Raw genomic sequence first — 19788 nt, 5'->3', positions numbered from 1 at the left:
TGAATTACATTACACATGTTGTAATTATAAAAATTACCTCCCAGTTCTATTAATATTAATCTGTCAGCATCTTCACAATTATCCCCATGACACGTGGATGCACGTCTTCATCTCTGGACAGCATGAAGCACGGCCAATCTTCTCATTTTTTTCATCTTCATTTTTTCTTCTTCTTCTTCTTCTTTTTTTTTCTTTTCTTTTCTTTCTTCATTTTTTCTTCTTCTTTTATTTTCTTTCTTCATTTATTATTCTTCTTTTTTTCTCCTTCAAATCTAGATGGATTCGAAGGCCAAGCCGACTAGTTTTCTTTCTTGTTCTCATCCTTTACTTCTACTCTGTTTAGTAGTCGACAACAGCCATGTGTAGCATATAACGCCAACTTCTGACCGAATTACATGGACCCCAGTTTATTCCCTCCAAACCAGTTGATGGAAAAGCACATCGATTGCATTTATTTTGCACGACAATTTAATGAAAACATGGCTACCGTATCGAAATATGAGCTTTGCACAAGAAAAAATTAATCTCATAAATTGATGTTTGCTCTCAGAGTTAATAGTGGCTTTTGGGACATCATCCAACCTTCAGCCGTAACATCCTTCAGTTGAGGCTCAAGAGGCTCTCGATGCTCCATGCCTCATCCTGTGAGCTACATCTTTCTTTCCCTTTATGCCGATGCCAAAAGGTGTCGGCAATCACCATACTGATGCTGCAGTCGACGTCTGTGGGTAACCGCCACGCTTGTTATCCTTTATCTATGCAGTCTTGCACCAGAGGGCAAAGCTTTGAGGCTTGACAACCCTTGTCCCACGGCTCAGTAAGCTCCACCAGAATGTTTGAGGATCACGACACTTAGATCATAGAGACTTGTGGACCACGATGGAAAAAGCTGCATCCTTCTCTTGCTACCATCTGGCTAATGGCAAAAGGACCACATTTTGTTTTTGGATAATTCACCTTCTGCAAGAAAATCCTTTCATGCATGTGTTTACAATATTGAAAGTGACCTTCAAAATCCAAAAGATAACGATGCTGACAACAATAAGTCTTGGTGTCACCACTCAGCGACAACGTTTTCAACAGATTTCTAAAAAATAAACCAGACGTCCAAGTGGCTCTCAGGAGATATGTGCTAACCCAATATTTAGCTGTCATTGCACCACAGATGTTGAATGCTATTTGTCAAGTGGCAGTGATTTTTGGAGAGGTATCATAGCAACAAGAGCGCTGGAGGTATGGTGGGGAAAAATGTCTGTGTGAGAAATCTCTTGGCCACTGAAGAAACGGCTAAGTTTCACAGTTTCCCCCAGGGAATTATTTAGTGAGAGGTGATGAATAAATCCCCTCCTGGACTGAATCAGACCCATCCTTAGGTATCTCATCTCCTCAATTAGTTTATTATCAATTTAATTACTAGATGAGGTTTAAAAAATCTGCCTCACTAAATAAATAAGCACCCCTTTGCTGTCTTGTGTAGGGACACTGCTCATTCTTCTTAAAGCGTAATGTTATGTTTCAAGTGCATTCATTTCTTTCGATGTTACATTTATTTCATCTATTTATTCATAGAGACAACACACACAATCAACGTTTCCTCAGCCCGCTTTTCGACTGCAGTCCATTGGCGAGATGTTTTAAAAAAAACAAAAACAATGAGGTGACGTTAGCAGCAGCGGTGCTCCACACTCAAGGCGATTGTTGGTTGTGTGCAATTTTTGTTCAGGACATCGTAATTCGATTCCCTTCTTTATTTCCCTTTTTTAAATTAAAGAACCATCTTGCAAATGTGTGAGAGAAGCCCACTTTTAAAAATAGTTTGGCCAATAAAATAAAAACCCTTATTCAACCCCACCAGAGATCCTTCCTGCAGGAAGAACTTCAAGCAACTCAGATTTTTAGCATCAGACTTTAATGAAGCATGGTGGAGTTGTCTTTCTCTCATGCACCAGTTCCCTTTTGGTAAGAACATTCAAAGGATTACATCATGATCAGTCTCAATGAAGACTTGGTTGGCTCATGCTTCATTAGTTTTCAATGAACTAATCAAGCAGATGTTTAGCTGGTTATTCTCCATCTTGCATCACCACCATTTCCTGTCCTTGATTGTTTTTGTTTTTTTTAGTGCGATGTGGACCGGAGATTGTCCCATTGGACTTATTACAAGTTTGAATGGTGGAATGGTTTTTCTCGCCTTTTCAAATGACCCAAAAGAAGATTTCCATGTAATTACCCCCTGCTGTCACATAGTCCCATCTTCATTTTCTTTTTATTCTCTCAATTTTCACACGGATTCCACATTTTTCACTAGAGCGTCAGACCTCTCACTCCCATATGTCATTACCCTTCAGTCTTGTCATGTAGTTAATGATAAAACCAACTTATTGCTTCACTACACTGTCTCCTTTTCTCCAGATTTGTACACTTTTTTTCATATTTCCTTTAGTTACATGTTTCAGTTAAAAACATGATCCTATCTATACTTTGCTGCTTAGGTCTAAGCCAGGAACAGCATTTGCATTTGGTTAACATTGTAACACGTGGCTGTAACTAGAGATGCACTGCGACCAATACTGATATCAATCTCTCAAATAGCTAGATTGGGTATCAGTGACAATAGGCGGATCTTGTATCATTATTTTTAAAATAACGACTCAGTATTTGTATATCAAGATATTTTTCTTTGTTCATTTTTGTTTTAGCATACCCCCAAACACTATGTTAAATACTTTGCTGGCTGCTGTTACGCTGGATCTGTCCATCTGTCCCTCAGTAACTCCCTACAAAAACAACAGCAGAAAACAATGGAGAGAATCACATGGTGTTTGCCCAAATTTGACTTAAATTACGTACATCTCATTGAAATTGTCTTCATAGCACTTTATAGTGCATTTTAACGCACTGCTAATTTACCGTAACCTGATCCGCCAGATGGTTTGTTACACAGAACCATCATAGAAGGCGTCATTGGAAACTATTTGGAAAAGCCAGTGGGAAGAAGAGCAAACACATCTTTTACATCGAGAAAAAACCCTTCTGTGCTGTTCTTTTCTGTTCATTCAATGGAGAAATACTATTACAGCATCTACGCTAACTTTTTCAGGAGCCGCCATTGTTGTTTCGAACGAAAAGATGCCTCTGTGTTGTAATACTTTTTTTTTTAAGTGACAATGTGTGTCCCTGTAGACAAAAACAATAGATTGCTAGCCTACATTTCACAAACTGTGTTGTGTGGTGAGGCAGATACTGAATGTACTCTCCAGATTCGCTCGTATAGAGGACCATTGTTTTCATACGGCCTTCAGCAAATTCTTCTTTGGATTAAATATCCTATGAGGTGGTTGCCTTTTAAAGAGATTACCCTAACCCTAACCCTAATATCATCACATTATCATCTACGGTATTGGGTCAATACTTATTGTCATATATGATTATGCCAAGTTTCAAGTGTCCCTGCTGTTTTTGTTAATACTGTCACACTGGATAAATAGCGGCGTGTGTGTCTGGCAGCTTATCGTTGGGGTGTGAGCAAGAACTATGAATTCTGCTGGCGGAGCCCAAGTCATTTCACGGATTTTTGGTCAGACGTGGCAGGAAAAAGTAGCTTTTACTTTTCTCAGAAAGAGTTGAAAGCTGTCTCTAAAAACAAGCGGAAATCGAATATAATTTAAAGTGCACCAGAAGAAATGTATGATTATTTGGTTTGAAAGGCAACAAGAAATAGGAAAGTCTTTTGCCTTTCATTTGAAAAAAAAAAAAAAAAAAAAAAAAAATTGCAATTTATTGCTAGTTTGTTCCAGATGGTGCATAAAAAATCAACACTGATTCTCCATATTCAGTTTTTTCCAGACAACCTAAGGTTCATATTGTAGCAGAAGATAAACATGTTATTTCGCCATAAACCAGTCAGTGCTTTATAAATCAAAGATGGTATTTTGAAACAACTTCGTTGACAAACAGGAAGCCAGTGTAAAGGCCTTAGAAGTGACGTGATACACTTTCTTGGTCTTAGTGAGGACTCGAGCAGCAGCTGTCTAGTGGTTTCTTTTGGGAAAGCTGTAGTCTAGTCGACCGAAGATAACTGGATGTTCACGAAGTTGCAAATGCTTATCACCTTCCCAATCAATTGTTTAATGATACTTTTTCCATACAGTCTGTATATTTGGTCATATAATTGAGTACAATTATATGACCAAATACACAGCTTGCATTTGCCACTGTAATGCAGTTAGTTGTTTATATTTGTTGTTTGCAACCGATAGAAGTAAACACAGTTGCGTTTAGGTAAACAGATGACCAAGATGTGTACAATGTAGCCATATTTCTAACATATTGAATAAAAAAAGAGAACGGATAATTAATGATGTTTAAACATTGCTTATATTGAAAGTATCTGCAAAGTGCCTGGTTCAAAATGTTCACACCAAATTTATAGCAACATTTTCAGCATGGTATAATGTGTAGTATGGTAAAGATTTTCTTTTCCCCAGATACATTACAACCACTCTGACCGAGGTAGTACAGAAAATAGGTGCCGGGAAGAGGCCTAATTGGTCTCAGCTGCAGGGGATCAAGTTATGAGTGGCGCTGGCCTATATGAGGTGGATACGGATGGAGGCACGGGAGGGGAGAGCAGAGGCACAGTCTGCAGTCGAATAAAGAATATTTCGAAATATGCTCATCCTTTGGTGCTGGGGAGGGGAGAAACCCGCATGTGACAGCCAGGAACCTGTTACAACCACAGATTAATTATCCATTTAAACACTGTAATAACGTGAGCCTCCGAAGCAGCCGGCTAATCAGGGTATTAAAGACATCTCTCTCTCTTCCAAACGAACTCTAAGGACATAATTCACCATCATCTGTAACGGTTGAGCTCAAAGGCTAGTTTAGTGATGGGAAACAAAAGACATGTACTTTTGAGTGTTGTCAATGGTAGACGTAGTTTGTCACTACATACTTCTAACTTCTACAATATTAGTATTTATCTTCCTTTCAGGACGTTCTGACCGCTACATTGTCACATCCGGGGTTTTTAAACTGCATAAACACTCAATTTGGAACTTTAAAGGTTTAATGAAATTATCTATCATTAAATCAAGTTGCTTGAAAAAATTCAAAAGTATTCACAGCCATAGTTGTGGCGTGATCCTTGTACATATTCACACCCTGACACCTGGGGGCCGGCCAGTACCAACACAGCCCGTACAAACAGCACCGGTGGAGCTTTGAGCTTTAACAGGAGTTAATGATGCAGGGAAAGGTGTTATTCATTTATTTCCCATGGCCACGTCACAGTGGCGTTGCAAAGGGGTGAAGTGAGTTCCAAAGTATTTGGTTGGTGTTTTGTGTTGAAACGTTTATTCTCTGAAATCTATGGAGCGATGAAAACATTGCTTCACTGTTTTATTTTCTGAATTCTTTACGAAAAAGATCACACTGGTGTGTTTTTGCATTCTTCATCCCTTTTACCGTTGGATTTGCTTCAGATTGTTGGCTACGTGGTCAGCTGACATATGGTATTGGTCTGTGGTGCGTTTACATGCGATTTAGAAACTACGAAATCTTTGCACCATTCTGATCGCTGATGTGTTTTTCTTCTCTTGGTCCTAGTTTTTTTTAATAGTTCTAAAACAAAGTGATGTCTTCACATGACTCGTACGACAGGACTAGACCGTTCTAGGAATCGTACTGCAACCGTACTTAAGATGAACACAAATGGAAATCTCTTAAATCACATGCAAGTGCGAGTTACTAATTAATTAATTTGTAAAAGTGGTTCCTAAATTAGGTCTAATTTTCCCTCGGGAGACATTACCATGAATCTCCCACCAATGCTTTATAATGCATAAGCCCTTTCCTTTTAAAACTACCATGTTAAAACAATTGTTCTCCCATATGATATAAAATTGACAACCTTTTTTTGTAAACGTCATCACTGCAACAGCAATGAATGTATGCTGATCAAACAGTTGCTTCAGTGGAAAGCTCCTCAGTCAAACTGTGCTAAACTGTTCAATCCAGGTTATTTTTTAACCATGGTATTAAAGTGTGGATAATGTTGGATTTGGATGAAAACTCTCCAACTTTATTTTGTTAAATTTGTCAATAACATCAATTTTCTTTTTCTTCTACAAAAGAAAAGACTGTTTTCATAGCCAGTAACAAAGCCTGTATTTACTTAGTAAATCAGACCGCATAGACACACTTTACTAACCGCTACTGTGATTTTAAACTTGCCATTGGCAGCTTGATTTATTGCTTTCCTATTTTCTGCTCCCCATTTGGGATCAGTTGGGCAAATGGCTGCCATACTTCATTTCAAATAAGGAGGTGCAGAGTCACTTTTGATGTATTTCCAGTCAGATGTACGTAGAGGCTGTTTGGCGGTCGGACAGCCCGGCTCCCAGCAGGTGTCGGCACAGCCTCCAAACCTGACGCAACCGCAGGGTCTGCTGCTAATTGTGCAGAAATAATGTCCCACATTCTGTAAGAATTTTTCCATTATGTTGTGAAAGAGAATGATTGTAACCTCGGCCAGTGCTGGTGCACAGTGCTGTTAACCCCATGTGCCTGTGCTGGCGATAGCAATGGCTGGAGGCATTACGCTTTTTAAAGTTTTTATTCGTCAGGCCATTCAATTGTGACAATTTCACAAGGGTAATTCTAGTTCTCAGTGAATATCATTGCAATTTGTCATATTGGAGAGATGTGAGATATACCGTGTGCAAATGTAATACATTGGCTTTACAGAAAAGATCATGGAGTGACTACATTGTTAACGGGTCAACACTGGGGATAACTATTGAATTGGAAATGTTGTCCCAATAAGAAAAGGTAATAAAAATACCAAAAGCATTAGGGTGCCCTCTCTGGAGACCAAGAATGACCAAGGCAAGATATCTTGATAAATTAAATATCTGGAGTCACATCATAAGGAGTCATCCCCCCCTGTGGTTCAATAATCACGGCAAATGTCAAAGCAGTCTGAGCCAGCAGTTGTCCAGATAGATAATCTTGCTCTGGGGCAAAGTGTTTGTGATTGATGGACGACATGACTGACATGCCTATTGACCAAGTCCCATCACTATCTGTTGGTAATTCCCATTAGCAGACAAAAACCGAGGCATCTGCTCGGGGGCCGTAAACACAGTTTCAAATTGGTACTTAATGGAATGATTTAAATGTAAGAAAGTTTTAATAATGATTGAGTTGCTCTGGCTGTCAGCAGTGTAGAGCTACTTTGAAAAAATCTTATCAACACAGGCAGCCTAACCATCTGCATGATGGATAGGTTTAGGGAGGATGCGGCGTTTATGAGGAGATGAGAGACAATTTGTGGATCGGAATACGAGAGAGGAAGCTATGCGGAAAGAGACTGAACAAAGTTCAGCATGTTTATTCATTAATGCCTGTGTGTGTGTGTGTGTGTGTGTGTGTGTGTGTGTGTGTGTGTTTGTGTATGTGACTGAGGGTGTAGCGAGATAATGAGATGATGGCGCTCGGTGAAGTGTGACGGAGAGAGACGAGGGAGAGAGTGATATGAAGAGGGAGGTTGAGAGGGAGACAGAAGACAAGAGGACAAAAGGAGCTAATTAAGTGTTTCCCATTTAGAGATGTTGAGCCATCAGTGGGAGCTGGCTGATCGATCCAAACTCGTTCTGAGGAGGAGAGCACTAGATGAGTCACGTTTACTGTGTGAGGACAAGGTAAACGTTGTCTTCCGTAGCCTTGGCGATGCATTTAGTAGCCTCTGCATCGAGCTATAAACCAGAACAATTTAGCGATGGAGGTTCATTTAAAAGCAACTGAGCAAATTCACTAGTCTCTGATTCGGACTGATTTGTGTTTATCTTTTAATGTATTTGTGACGAGCTAATCGGCCCCCACGTCGGGCCCAAAGGCTCTTTGCCGGTGCCCAGAAACGTCCCGAACACAGCAAAATCAGGAAAGAGGAAATACAGCACAGAGAGCAGAGCCTCTGTGGATACAGACAATGAGTGATGATTCAGAGGGATTCTTTTTGTATTAGTCTTGTTTCGCATATCATACATTTCTAATAAACCTCGCAGCAATTCTTCTGAATTTAATGAACACATTTTTGCTAAACTAGGGTCACAAAGAAAACTTCCTTTGTCAGACAGCGCAGACCACAACTAAGACTCCATCATCTGTTCCTTTTTTTAAATGTTTCGACACAATGTTTTTGAAATCATCTGCAATAACAAGTTCTCACTCATACGAGGATGATGTTTCTGTACGTTTATTTCTGGTTGCGCAACTAACTCTTTAATATTAAACTCCAGCCACAAGAGCATGTCTCAATCATATGCCACGAAAAAAAACATCCAAGCCAGAAAAAAATGAGATGTATATCTGGTTACAGTCTGCCCAAAACATTTGCACAGCTATCAAAACAACATTGGCCCACACTACCACAACATTTGTGGCGTCCAACACAAAAAAAACAAGCACACAAGGTTATGAAAGAAATAACAAACTACACAATTGTCACAGAAACCAACGTATTCTCATACAACGGTTCGTATGATATTTAAGTTATTCCTAATTCTTCGTGCGATTTCCAGAAGAAAAGCCAGCAACACGCACTTTCCGCTCGTTAAAATGCAAACAGTCTTTTCAAAAATAAATTTCATGTCTTCACAGGAAACAACTCCGTTAGGTTAATGCAACACAAAAAACTACTTAGTGAGTTTTTGGAGAAGATCGTAAGTAAGCTACTAGACAAAAAAAAAATCTACATTGACTTCTCCTGAGGAACAAACAGCCTGACAGAAAAACTGTAATAACAAAAACAGTCTAACCCATGTTGGGGAAAAATTAAGAAATTTAATCAAAAACTCAAAGACCGGCCTTTTCACACACAAAGACCTCCTCCGCCTCCTTCTCCCTGATGATTCACTCCTCTCAGGTGCTCCTCTCCTAAAGACAAAAGTAGGTATGGAGGATGGAGAGCACCAAAAGGAGAGAAGGAAAAGAGAGAGAGAGAGAGAGAGATACAACCTAAAACATGCAGCGGTGTCCATTTATGCATCGGCATTACCTTATTTTCCAAAAGTAACCCGTGGATATTTTCTCAGCTTCATCCCCTGAAAGCACAGCATCAAAGAGAGAAGTCAGAGACAGATCACGCATCCTGAGCTTCGACAGTAAACACACACTGGAGAAGCAAAGGCCATACATTCTCGGGGGCATCTTAAGTGCTTTTATCCAAGTCCACCACATACATATATATAAATATTTGTTGTGCAGTTTTAGAAGGAGATTATATTTAGAAAACCTGCAAAAAATAGGGATTTAATTCTCCCTACTGGTCTGCACTTTCGTCTCAGTAAAACTCTGTAATAGACGTGCTAAAAGACACACTATCCAGGTGGCACAACTGGTGTTCATCACACAACAGGAGAGCTCAGTGGAAACCTTTTTGAAAGGTGGAGAACACAATCTGACCGACTGCCTTCACAGGCCGTCAGGGCCTGCAGCTCTATGGAGTTTAAAGCCCGCAGGAGACACCCTCCCTCTGCCGTAAGTGTGATGTTGAATATGTCGAGGTTGTGGCCGCAAACGCCTTTTCAAACAGAACTGGATCCTCCAAATCAGACCCAAATCTACTTTTGTTTCCTTTTTCCATCTTCCCAACCAACTGCTTAGTTTAGACGTTCACATGCATCAAGACATATTTTAATATTTAGCGTTTCTTTTTTCCTCAACCCGGGTTTCTCAGTTCCTCTCCTTTGCAATATATAATCCATAATGACAGCATTTTCACGTTGAAACAGAGGTTTAATTTCGATCTGATGAACCACAAAACATGACATGTCTCATTGTGCACCACCATAGTGTCCCAGGTTGTGCCCTTGAACGTGTCTCTTGTCTCCTGTTGGTTCCGTTGTTGGTTTTCTTTTTTTAAATTTTAAACCTATTGGCAGTTTTTAATGTGAGAAAAGTCTACATATTTCTGGATATTAATGTCAAAAAGGTGTCCTATTTAATCAGATGATGGGATTCTACTGTCTTCATCAACCAGTAACCTCGAGGACAGACTGGGTTGTTTTTGCCGCAAGGGGAGCTTGAGTATCTCAGGGTCTTGGTCATGACAAGACGATGTGACACTGATCAAATGCAACATTCGCAGTGATGCAATGCTACTGGGCTGCATGTGGTGAAGGAATGAACAATATAAAAATTGAGATTGATGTACAAGAATGCTAACGCTTGTCATTATTGGTTCGTCATGTCCTTCCCTGACCCTCCCCGCGTTTCCTGTTGCTCACAAAGCAGCAAACACTGACTCGCAACACGCTCAGTCACTTCCCCTGAAAAGCCTTTTTTTTAACGAAGAATGAATGCAAGCTGCTGCAGGAGTTGACAGAGTGGGATGGAGTTCACAAGGGCATTGGAATATTTTGCTGAGGGAATAAACGAGCGGCTCCAGTCTTTGGTGGTGTGCCAACGCATCATGGGATTAATCCACCACCCTGGAAACAAAACACAGAACTCAGTGGGCCACGTTGGAGCCATTAACATTTTTTTTTTTAAAGCATTTTGGAGGATGTATTTTTTTGTGTTGGAAATATGTGGACACTCATTTGATGGTGTGTTGACCTTAATTCATAACGTTGAAAGCGTTTCATACATTCGCCCATGTAAAGGATTATTTTGAAATGTACTTACAGATATCACAATTCAAAAATATATATACAGAAAACGTAGTAGTACAGCATGGAAGAACAGAATATGCAAAAAAATAATTTCTAGAAAATAATAACCATTATTATTAAACCACAACGGTACTTCAATTTGGGCTTTACATGTGTTGGGTAGCCATTTTTCTTTGGGCACTCTGAAGGGGTTTAAACTGTGATTTGTCAGTCAATCGTATGTTTAGTTCAATAGTGCAAGACATTCTATTTCTATTGGGACATTAGGAAAAAAGGGCTTTTCTAAAGCAACACACCTGTTAATATTCCATATTGTTATAGGCATAAATGTGCACTTGACACTGAAACAGCAACGTGTTCATATTTCATTCTCCACGTTTTTTATGCTTAGCTTCCAGTTTCTTTTCTCAATGACTGGTGATTTATTCTATTATTATGCAACTGTTGCTCCGAGAAATCTTTGTCTGTCTGCCCTTTTCAATTTCAGTCTGGTTTAAACCATTGTGGAGCCTTTTGTTGTCCATGTACAAGACCAACTAACTGTAAAAAAGAACCTATTTGTAACGTCAAAGCATGAAAGACAACGGTTGGTAAAGAATCAAGTTTTCTTTCAACCTATGAACAGCTGACTATGACACCTTTGGAGCTTTCAACCACTGTTTTTCTTTTAGGTAAGAGGACTTGCTTTTTCCAAAAGGGTCGCGTTGTTGTAGCGATGCCTACAGATGACCCTGAATGACATTAACGTTGAGTCGTGAGTTTTAAAATGAATTTTTCTTTTGCAACTGGAAAACACAAGTGTGGCGTCAGCTGGCGTGATTTCAGTTCACGTGACATGCATAAGCTAAAATCACATTTTATCAATGACATTCTTTAGAAGGAACACAGACAATTTGACAAACTGCCTTGCCTTTCATCCGCGAACCGGTTCGAGTAATTCCCGTGTGAGCAGATGAAAGAAGGCCGCGAACGCACCGTCCACGAGGGGGATGGATGGGATGCTGGGAGTTAAGGTGGAGTCTGAATACATTTAGCTTGACGTTTTATCACTGACCTGGTGTGTGATGAGCGATTCATCCCTCTGATCCACGCTGGGAAATGACCTCGACATCCACGACGCCTCAACCCCCCAATCTCCTCCGCTTCACGTTCTAATAAAGACTAATGTGTTTGCCGACATCAGCTCGCTCTCATTAGCGTGATTAATTGCCTCCTTGCTTTTGGTAAACATTGTGAGCGGTATTCCAATTTATTCAGCGAAAATTAAACCAATCATAATTAAATGCTCTGATCTCTTTCGCTCACCTCTCCGTACAAGCTCTCTTCACACGCGGGGTGAATTCCCGTTGATTAAGTCTGCCTCGCTTCTTGCCATTAGCCGGATGATGTAAGCGTCGCCCGTGTGTAGGGTGAGCGTTAACAAAGAGCCGGAGTCAGGCTCGTAATGGTCAGTTTTTAATAGGTTGATTTATTGCACACGGGAAGGAAGGCTCGCCTTTTCCACACAGTTTGGTGCCGACCTTTCCGTGCCCCCCCCCCACCCACGTTTCAATGTCACACTTTACAGCGTGTAGGTCAGCTGCTGTGCAACACAAAGAAACACGGCAATGGAAAATAAAGATGGTTGACCTTCACAGGACTCAGTGGAAATATGTGAGGGAGAGACAGGGCTCACATATCAGACAATTGGCAATGGAGGGCTTAGATGTGGGATTCGTTTTTTGATGGAGTTGCCATAGAAAATAGTGAAAACTGCATCATAAACACTCAAGGTTAGAGTTGGTTATTTGCAGAACTGATTGCTGTTTTTGAGGCCTTGTTTTTGTGTCCAACACTGAACCGGCATGCAGTATCGGTGCCACAGCCCAACCAGAGAAGAAAAAAAGACAATTGAACAACTGAGACAAGCGCAGTGTCAATACATGGGAAAAGAAAGGCTTACATCATCACTTCTTAACTGAGGTAAAGCAGAGAAATATGGACAAGAGAAGGAATGATTCATCTCACATCCTCCCTTTTGCCCTTGTAGATCCTCCCTCGTCTCTGAAGATGCTTTATGTTTCTCTGAGACAAAAACTAGAGCTGTATTCGTATAGTGGGTTAAGTCAGAAAGGTGAAACAGAGAAAAACAAAGGGGGAAGAAATCAGGAAGGATACACAGGAAGTCATGGCTCTGTGGGGTTTGGAGAATAATCATTTGTGTCAGTCTCTTTCCTGCAATTCTTTAAACAATTTTCATCTATTTTTTTGGCAGTGGCTTGGTGTTAATGGGTCAATAAGTGCCACTTCCACAGGGGGCACAACCCTCTGCTAACTGCCGCAAAGTTTCATTTGATGTAAATGCATGTAAAATAGAAATAGCTACTTTGCTTATATTGGGCTATTTACAGGGCTTTTCTTTACAGCCATGCTCACTTTATGCTAATCCCATGCAGTCTGGGGCATGCAGTATCCTGAATCTGTCCTTCACTTTTACTGCGGTATACATCCATCTTGTTGCAGAGGGCTGGAGCCTCTCCCAACTGTCAGCATGCAGTGGGCAAGAACCAAGGTACACCCTGGACAAGTTGCCAGTCTACCACAGGGAACTGCAGTAACCACCGCACATGAACATATATGCAGTGAATACAACATCCCTATAACAACAATTGGGAAATCACCGAAAACAAGAGAATGAATCAGTCAAAAACTGTGGAAGTGGCACTTATTGGCCCATTAACGCCAAGCCACTGTCAAAAAAATAGATGAAAATTGTTTAATGAATTGCAGGAAAGAGACTGAAAAAAATGATATATACCGTATATACATACATATATCTCTACATCTACCAAACATGACACTGGTGATGATCCCACCCTCTTCCTGTATCCCCCTCCTTCCTCCCCTCCCCTCTGTGCAGAGCACCTGAAGGTGGCACTGGAGGAGTACATGAAGCGGATGCCAAAGGTCCGCATCCTGAGGACCAAGAAGAGGGAGGGGCTGATCAGGACTCGCCTGCTGGGCGCCGCCTCGGCCAAAGGAGAGGTCATCACCTTCCTGGACTCCCACTGCGAGGCCAACGTCAACTGGCTGCCTCCGCTGCTGGGTGAGGAACACGAAAGGACGCACTGAAACACGCATGTACATTTCCTGTCAAGCTATGTAACAATGTAAAGCTTATCCATGCCTCACAAAAACCGCAAAAGAATCTCCTCCACCTGTTGTCACAAAGGTATTTTCCTGTAAATGGATGAAACATCATGGATGTGGTTCACCTCCTTCTCTGCTACCAGGCCCCTAAATGTCCTCTCTTTTTCCCAACAAATGTCAATATCTTAGAAAGCTTTAATTATCATTAGTCATTTGCCACGCAATTAAATTTCTTCTTTCAAAAAATGTCAATTGTCTTTTAAAATCTCTTGCAAAAATGTCCTCACTTTTCCAAACGCTTTCCTCTTCGTATGTGTCCTCTCTTTAAGAATAATGTCCAATTTTAAGGTCCCCGCCGCAGATTGAAGTAACCAACACACATACACACACACACTCACTCACACACACCACCCCCACTGTGAGACTAAACGCTTCCTCTTCTGCTTGATGGACCTGCTCACAAACACTCTCTTTCTCAATTACCTTTTTTCTTTTTCTTTTTTACATTAATGACGCATGTTTGGCTCCGTTTCCCAGCACGGCGCCGTCCCACATCAAACCTTTTTAACAACAAACGTTATGACCCGCGCCACCTCCGTGTCACGCTGTTACTACAATACTCGAGGAAAGGAATGCGTGTCTGCCAGTGTGTGACGTAAACAGGCGGCCGTTTGTGCTCGTTTACAGACATTGGATAATGGAGGGAGAGGGTAAAGGAGGCTGTGACAAAATGACGAGTACAATTTCCTTTTACGTGCACCGTGTGTGGCAACCGTATACTAGTTGGTAATGGTTTATAATTATGAGGTGAGAAAAACAAAACCACGTTACAGGACCACTCACCTAAAGTACTGCACTTAATCCAAATTTCATCCAGTCAAAACCCTCACTCACGAGTTACCTTCTTAAAAAGTTGACACGTTGTCACAGATGAGCTTAGAAATGGGACTTGATGAAATAAATGATTCAAATAGATTTAAAGCTGTACTTTTCCAAATTATATATATTATTTCTTGACTGAGTCAACACCCTGGAGACCCTTTTCCAGTGGCCATCGATGTGCATCTGACGCGTCGAGAGCTCAGTGGTAAAAAGGAGCATTGCACAAACGAACAACACACACATTATTTCTTCTCTGGCTTCCTCCTTTACCACTGTGGATGAAGGACCCACAATACTCAAACACAGACAGACACGTAAACACAGCTCTAAACACCAAGACCTTGTTTCTGGTTTGCTTCACTGAAAAGTGGTGGAACAACTTCTTTTGGACTGAACCGTCCGCCTGCGTCTGTGTCTCTCAGATCGAATCGCCCAGAACAGGAAGACCATCGTGTGTCCGATGATCGACGTCATCGACCACGACAACTTTGGCTACGACACGCAGGCGGGGGACGCCATGCGAGGGGCGTTCGACTGGGAAATGTACTACAAACGGATCCCCATCCCTCCGGAGCTGCAGAGCGACGACCCCAGCGAGTCCTTCGAGTGAGTGACAGCACACTCTAAAACACCATGGTGTCTTTGTTTTCATACTCCTGGAACAACCTTTACTCCTGATTATGGGATGTTTCATACATCATCCATCCTTGGACTACTCGGCACTTATCTACTCAAAAGTCAGGTAAACATTGCTGCCCTGTGGGCATCATCACTCTCAGTCGGTACAGATTTTGAAATGCTGATTTTTGCATATAGTTCTGCTGTTAAACCTTGACCACATTTATTTAAATCAATCAATTTAAATACATTTTTCAGACTCTCCGCTTTCCTCAAGAATTCAATGTACTGCGTGCCGATTGACATCGAGAGCACTTATATGATAAACTGTATAGAGGAAGTTGTCAAGTAATACCCCACCTCATTTAGATTAGATGTTTTTGATTTATAGGCGCTGTGCACCGGCTGAAAGCCAGTCTTTCATTTTCTCATTTTCTTTTGTTTGACTGTTCTACTGGCCGAGCAGGAGGGGGGGGATCCATGTGTTCGTACAACAAGGCAGTACAGTGGAAGTCAAACACCCCCTGAGCAGCCACTTTACTGGTGCACTGCAGACACTGTCAACACATGAATTAAACATTGTGCTCCGTGGTTATCCTACTCACAGCCACACTGTTGTACCACATCCCTTCACACGAGGAACACAGGCGAACAGGTGCCAAATGCCCATTCGTGAATCTATTTTTTTCACATCAATATTGGATAAGCTACATCCTAGACTTGGGTCACTTTATTATCAACATCAGACCGTTGCTTTGCTGCAGACAGCTAATTAAATCCATGTGGCGTTCTGCCCCTTATTGCCTCTGGGGGGGGGGGGGCACGCTTACTCTAAAAAACAAAGTATCATCAGTTGAGTGTGAATTCGATTTTCTCCATGCACAATGGAGAATAATATAATAATTATAGTAATTATAGCTGCCCAATGTGTCCTTTTTTGTAACTGCAATATCAGCTTTCTTAATCAACACACAAAAGCTGGAGTTTCTAAAGCTGTTTGCTTCATCTACTCCTTTGCTTCACTGTGTCTCAGCGGTAATTAAGTCCATTCCCCTGCAATGATTCAAACTGGTCCCTTTGTGCTCAAATCTATACTAATATAGATTAAGACCAATTTTTAGAGTGATGGTTTATTATTCCAGGCAAAATCAAACAGTTTCATAAAAAAATCAAACAGTTTCATACTACTTTCTTTCAGCCAGTGGGAATCAGGCTCACTGTCCACACACTTAAATTAGTATTAATACAAAGTTAATTTTCCTCGAATTCAATTATTTTACTTATAACTTGTTGCTTGCCCAAAGTATGTGGACATTGTGTTCAATATAGTCAATGGTATTTGATTAAAATGCGTAACTGCTATACCCCATCCTGCACCTTCAGAATAAATTGGAACACCCCCTGAGACCCGGGCCGTATCGTTCGATCATTGTTTAAACTCATTACTTTCCCTGCGGCTGAATGGGAACAATATTTGGTGGAAAGCGATTTTCCAAAAGACATCGAATAATTTCCCCACAATATTTATAATGATTTTGGAAAATGCCTGTAAACATGGCAATATTGAATAAAGGACATTATTGTCATTGAATGTAATTGGAGAAATTACGCAGCAAACAAACTTAAATCCAACAAATAGCAGGCACGACTATTCTCACCAATAGTCTTTACATCTATGAAATAGAACAAGGCGGTTTGGCCCGAGTGACACAGATATGTAAAAAGATGTCAGAGGGAAGTAAAGAGGTGTTTGTTCAGTTATCGCCGCGAGTAGATTTGTTTCATCCTTTTCACCCTTGGAGAAGAACAACTGCTGAAACCTGTCTGTTATCACCACGGGACTCGTGTCTGTGCTCACAGCTCATGAGGCGTGGGAAGCCCCGGAGTGTTTCTCACTGCTGACAGTACAGTAGCCGCCCCGTTTGCCATTTAATTGATCCTCCTCGGGGACGACTTTGGCGAGAGCAGAACACCTGCTGGCTGCCTGCCTCCTCCGTGATGAAAAGCGTCTAACTATGACAACCCTGTGTATCTGCAAGCACGCATTGTGATAGGTCTGCACCAAAGATGAGGTATTTGTGGGGGTGGATGAAGGTGATTGTTAACATCATGACATGAATTGGCTTAAAGGAAGGCACGCGGTGTCGGGGATTCCTAACGAGAAATCAAATATAGCCGTGTTTCTGCACCTGCCGCCCCAATTTGTCTGCCTCAGGTGTGCTGCCGCTACAATCAAGTGCTGTGCAGCGGCAATGCCACGCGGCTAACAAGCCTCGCACTCGGCAGTGCAGAGCTTGTCACGGCAGACAGAAGCCACGGTGCTCTGCAGCGGGTTAATTGGTTCCGCACTCTTCAGCGCATCTTCATTATCTGCTGAGAAATAGTGCCACCGGAAATAACATGAACTCTGACTGGTCGGGCCGCGACTCGTCGGGCCACGACTCGTCTCGCCGCGTTGCTTTCTCGCTCTCGGACGGCAGCTGCAGTCAGCTTGGATTTCGAGCGGTTACAGTGGATTCCAACTGAGAGCCGGGGTCACAGTGAAGAACACGCACGCGTGCAGAGATACCAAAAAAAAAACACCAAACAAACACTCAAACAAACACCTGCAGCACAATCTGCTGTTGTGCCAGCCATCCGTAGGTTCAGTTGGTTTCAAGCTCTCAGCGCTTCGCCATTATATTGCTCATGCAGCTTCAGGTGAACATATTGATAACATATTGAACTTATTAATCTCACAGGAATAGATTTTTCTGCCACAGTGATTTGAAAAATCTCTGCCAATTCATTTTTGACCCTTTTCTTGCTGCTGGTTTTGTTTGCTGTCGGCTTTCAGTTTAAATTCGGTACATGATGGGATATGGAATCTAGTTACGGTGAAACCTGCACATTGGAGGAGAAGATATTGGATATCATGTTTCATTGTCATCTGGAAAACATCCATAGCTCCCCGCCCATTTATATTCATATGTTCAAACAAAAGACCACAACATTTATTTGATTTTGATTTTGAACACAACAAGACTTTTCTAGACATTTTCTTTTTAACTGATTGTTAGACATAACTTTCAGCAAAATAATCCCTTTTGATGTCACAATAATTATCCATGCAGTTTTGGTTTATTCATCAGCTGTCAGTCTGATGACAGATAAGCGTCTGGAGGTGAGAGGCTGTAATTCTGGTTTCCGTGCAGCCGGCAGATATTCCAGCAAAGACTTCCTTCTAGCATTAAGGGAAAAAGTTTTTAAAGTGCATTACAAATCAATATGCATCCGCTCATGTCTGCCTCTATTTTGTTTCTCTTGAGAAGTTCCACTTGTAGACATCTTGATATTTCAGTTGTTAGAAGTGATGCTTTCTGATATTCTCCTCTCTTTCTCTGCCCATTTTGTTCCTTTGACTCAAAAGAAGTGCTGAGTTCAAGGATCTGCCGCTCTGCATTCAAATGTTGTGGTTTTTGGCTGCAGCTGTTAGTACAAAATGTACGGCAAGTCGTGAGTGTGTGTTGTGTGTTGTGTGTCCCGCAGGTCACCGGTGATGGCAGGTGGACTTTTTGCTGTAGACAGGAAGTGGTTCTGGGAGCTGGGAGGATACGACACCGGTCTGGAGATCTGGGGAGGAGAACAGTACGAGATCTCCTTCAAGGTAAAAAAAAAATGATGATGTGAATTCCAGTTAAAGACAGTGTTCCTCGTTTTGTGGACGGGATGGTGAAATAATTGTCTTTAATGTTCATAAACCACTGGCTAATTGAATGCACATTTATTGTGCACATTGACAGATGATATTTGGGGAATTTACACTGCATCCCTTTCTGCCATCAGGGTCATACACGTCATTTTAATGAAACATGTCTTTTTGGAAATGAATGCCATCACCCTCTTTTGTTTTGTTTTCTGTCACATATTTGATGAAAGCTTCAGTTCACTTTGGACTTAATTTGCTTCAAAACCTTGTGTCTTTGAGAGCCCCCCTCTATTTATAATGTTCCCCCTCAAATTCAGTAGAATTGATCCGTGGCCGCTCTTTTTTCCACATTTTATTCTTTTCACCTCCCCTTTTGTAATCATGTTTTCTCTATCAAACTAAATCAATAGCACAACTAAAAGAAGAACAATATGTGTTGAAAAACTGCTAAAAAGCACTTAACATCACTTTTTGGTTATGCTGAAGACGAGTAAAGAAAGCAGAGATTTGTCCACGCATTTATAAGATTGGCAGTGTTTCCATGACATCCCACTCCAACTTAAAGCGTGCTCATTGGAGCGTGTTATGTTGCTGACCTCTGACATTCATGTTTTGGGGTGCAGGAGAGAAGAACATTCCCCAATGTCCATCATAAACATTTATATTCTTATTGGTACAAGAGAGCCTATTGGTACATGATATCTGTTTCATTTCCTGTTTCCTACCAGTTCTTTTTAATCATGATAACAATCTTTTCCTAACTTTTCACCAATTTGTTTTTGGGCCATACCC

At 41.2% G+C, this 19788-nt stretch overlaps 1 protein-coding gene across 1 annotated transcript in view; it reads left to right on the top strand.

Moving 5' to 3' along the window:
• The window catches only part of LOC117742753 (polypeptide N-acetylgalactosaminyltransferase 10-like), a 56686-nt gene that overhangs the window by 25382 nt on the left and 11516 nt on the right, over positions 1–19788 (top strand). Inside the window, exons 5-7 of the mRNA XM_034550373.1 lie at positions 13579–13764; positions 15113–15296; positions 18837–18954. Of these exons, the coding sequence (XP_034406264.1) occupies positions 13579–13764; positions 15113–15296; positions 18837–18954 (488 nt within the window). The remainder of the gene's footprint in view (positions 1–13578; positions 13765–15112; positions 15297–18836; positions 18955–19788) is intronic.

The sequence above is a fragment of the Cyclopterus lumpus genome, chromosome 14, assembly GCF_009769545.1.
Source record: "Cyclopterus lumpus isolate fCycLum1 chromosome 14, fCycLum1.pri, whole genome shotgun sequence".
Classification (NCBI taxonomy): Eukaryota; Metazoa; Chordata; class Actinopteri; order Perciformes; family Cyclopteridae; genus Cyclopterus; species Cyclopterus lumpus.
Note: the sequence above shows the minus strand (reverse complement) of the source record. Positions and strands in the feature narration are given on the sequence as shown.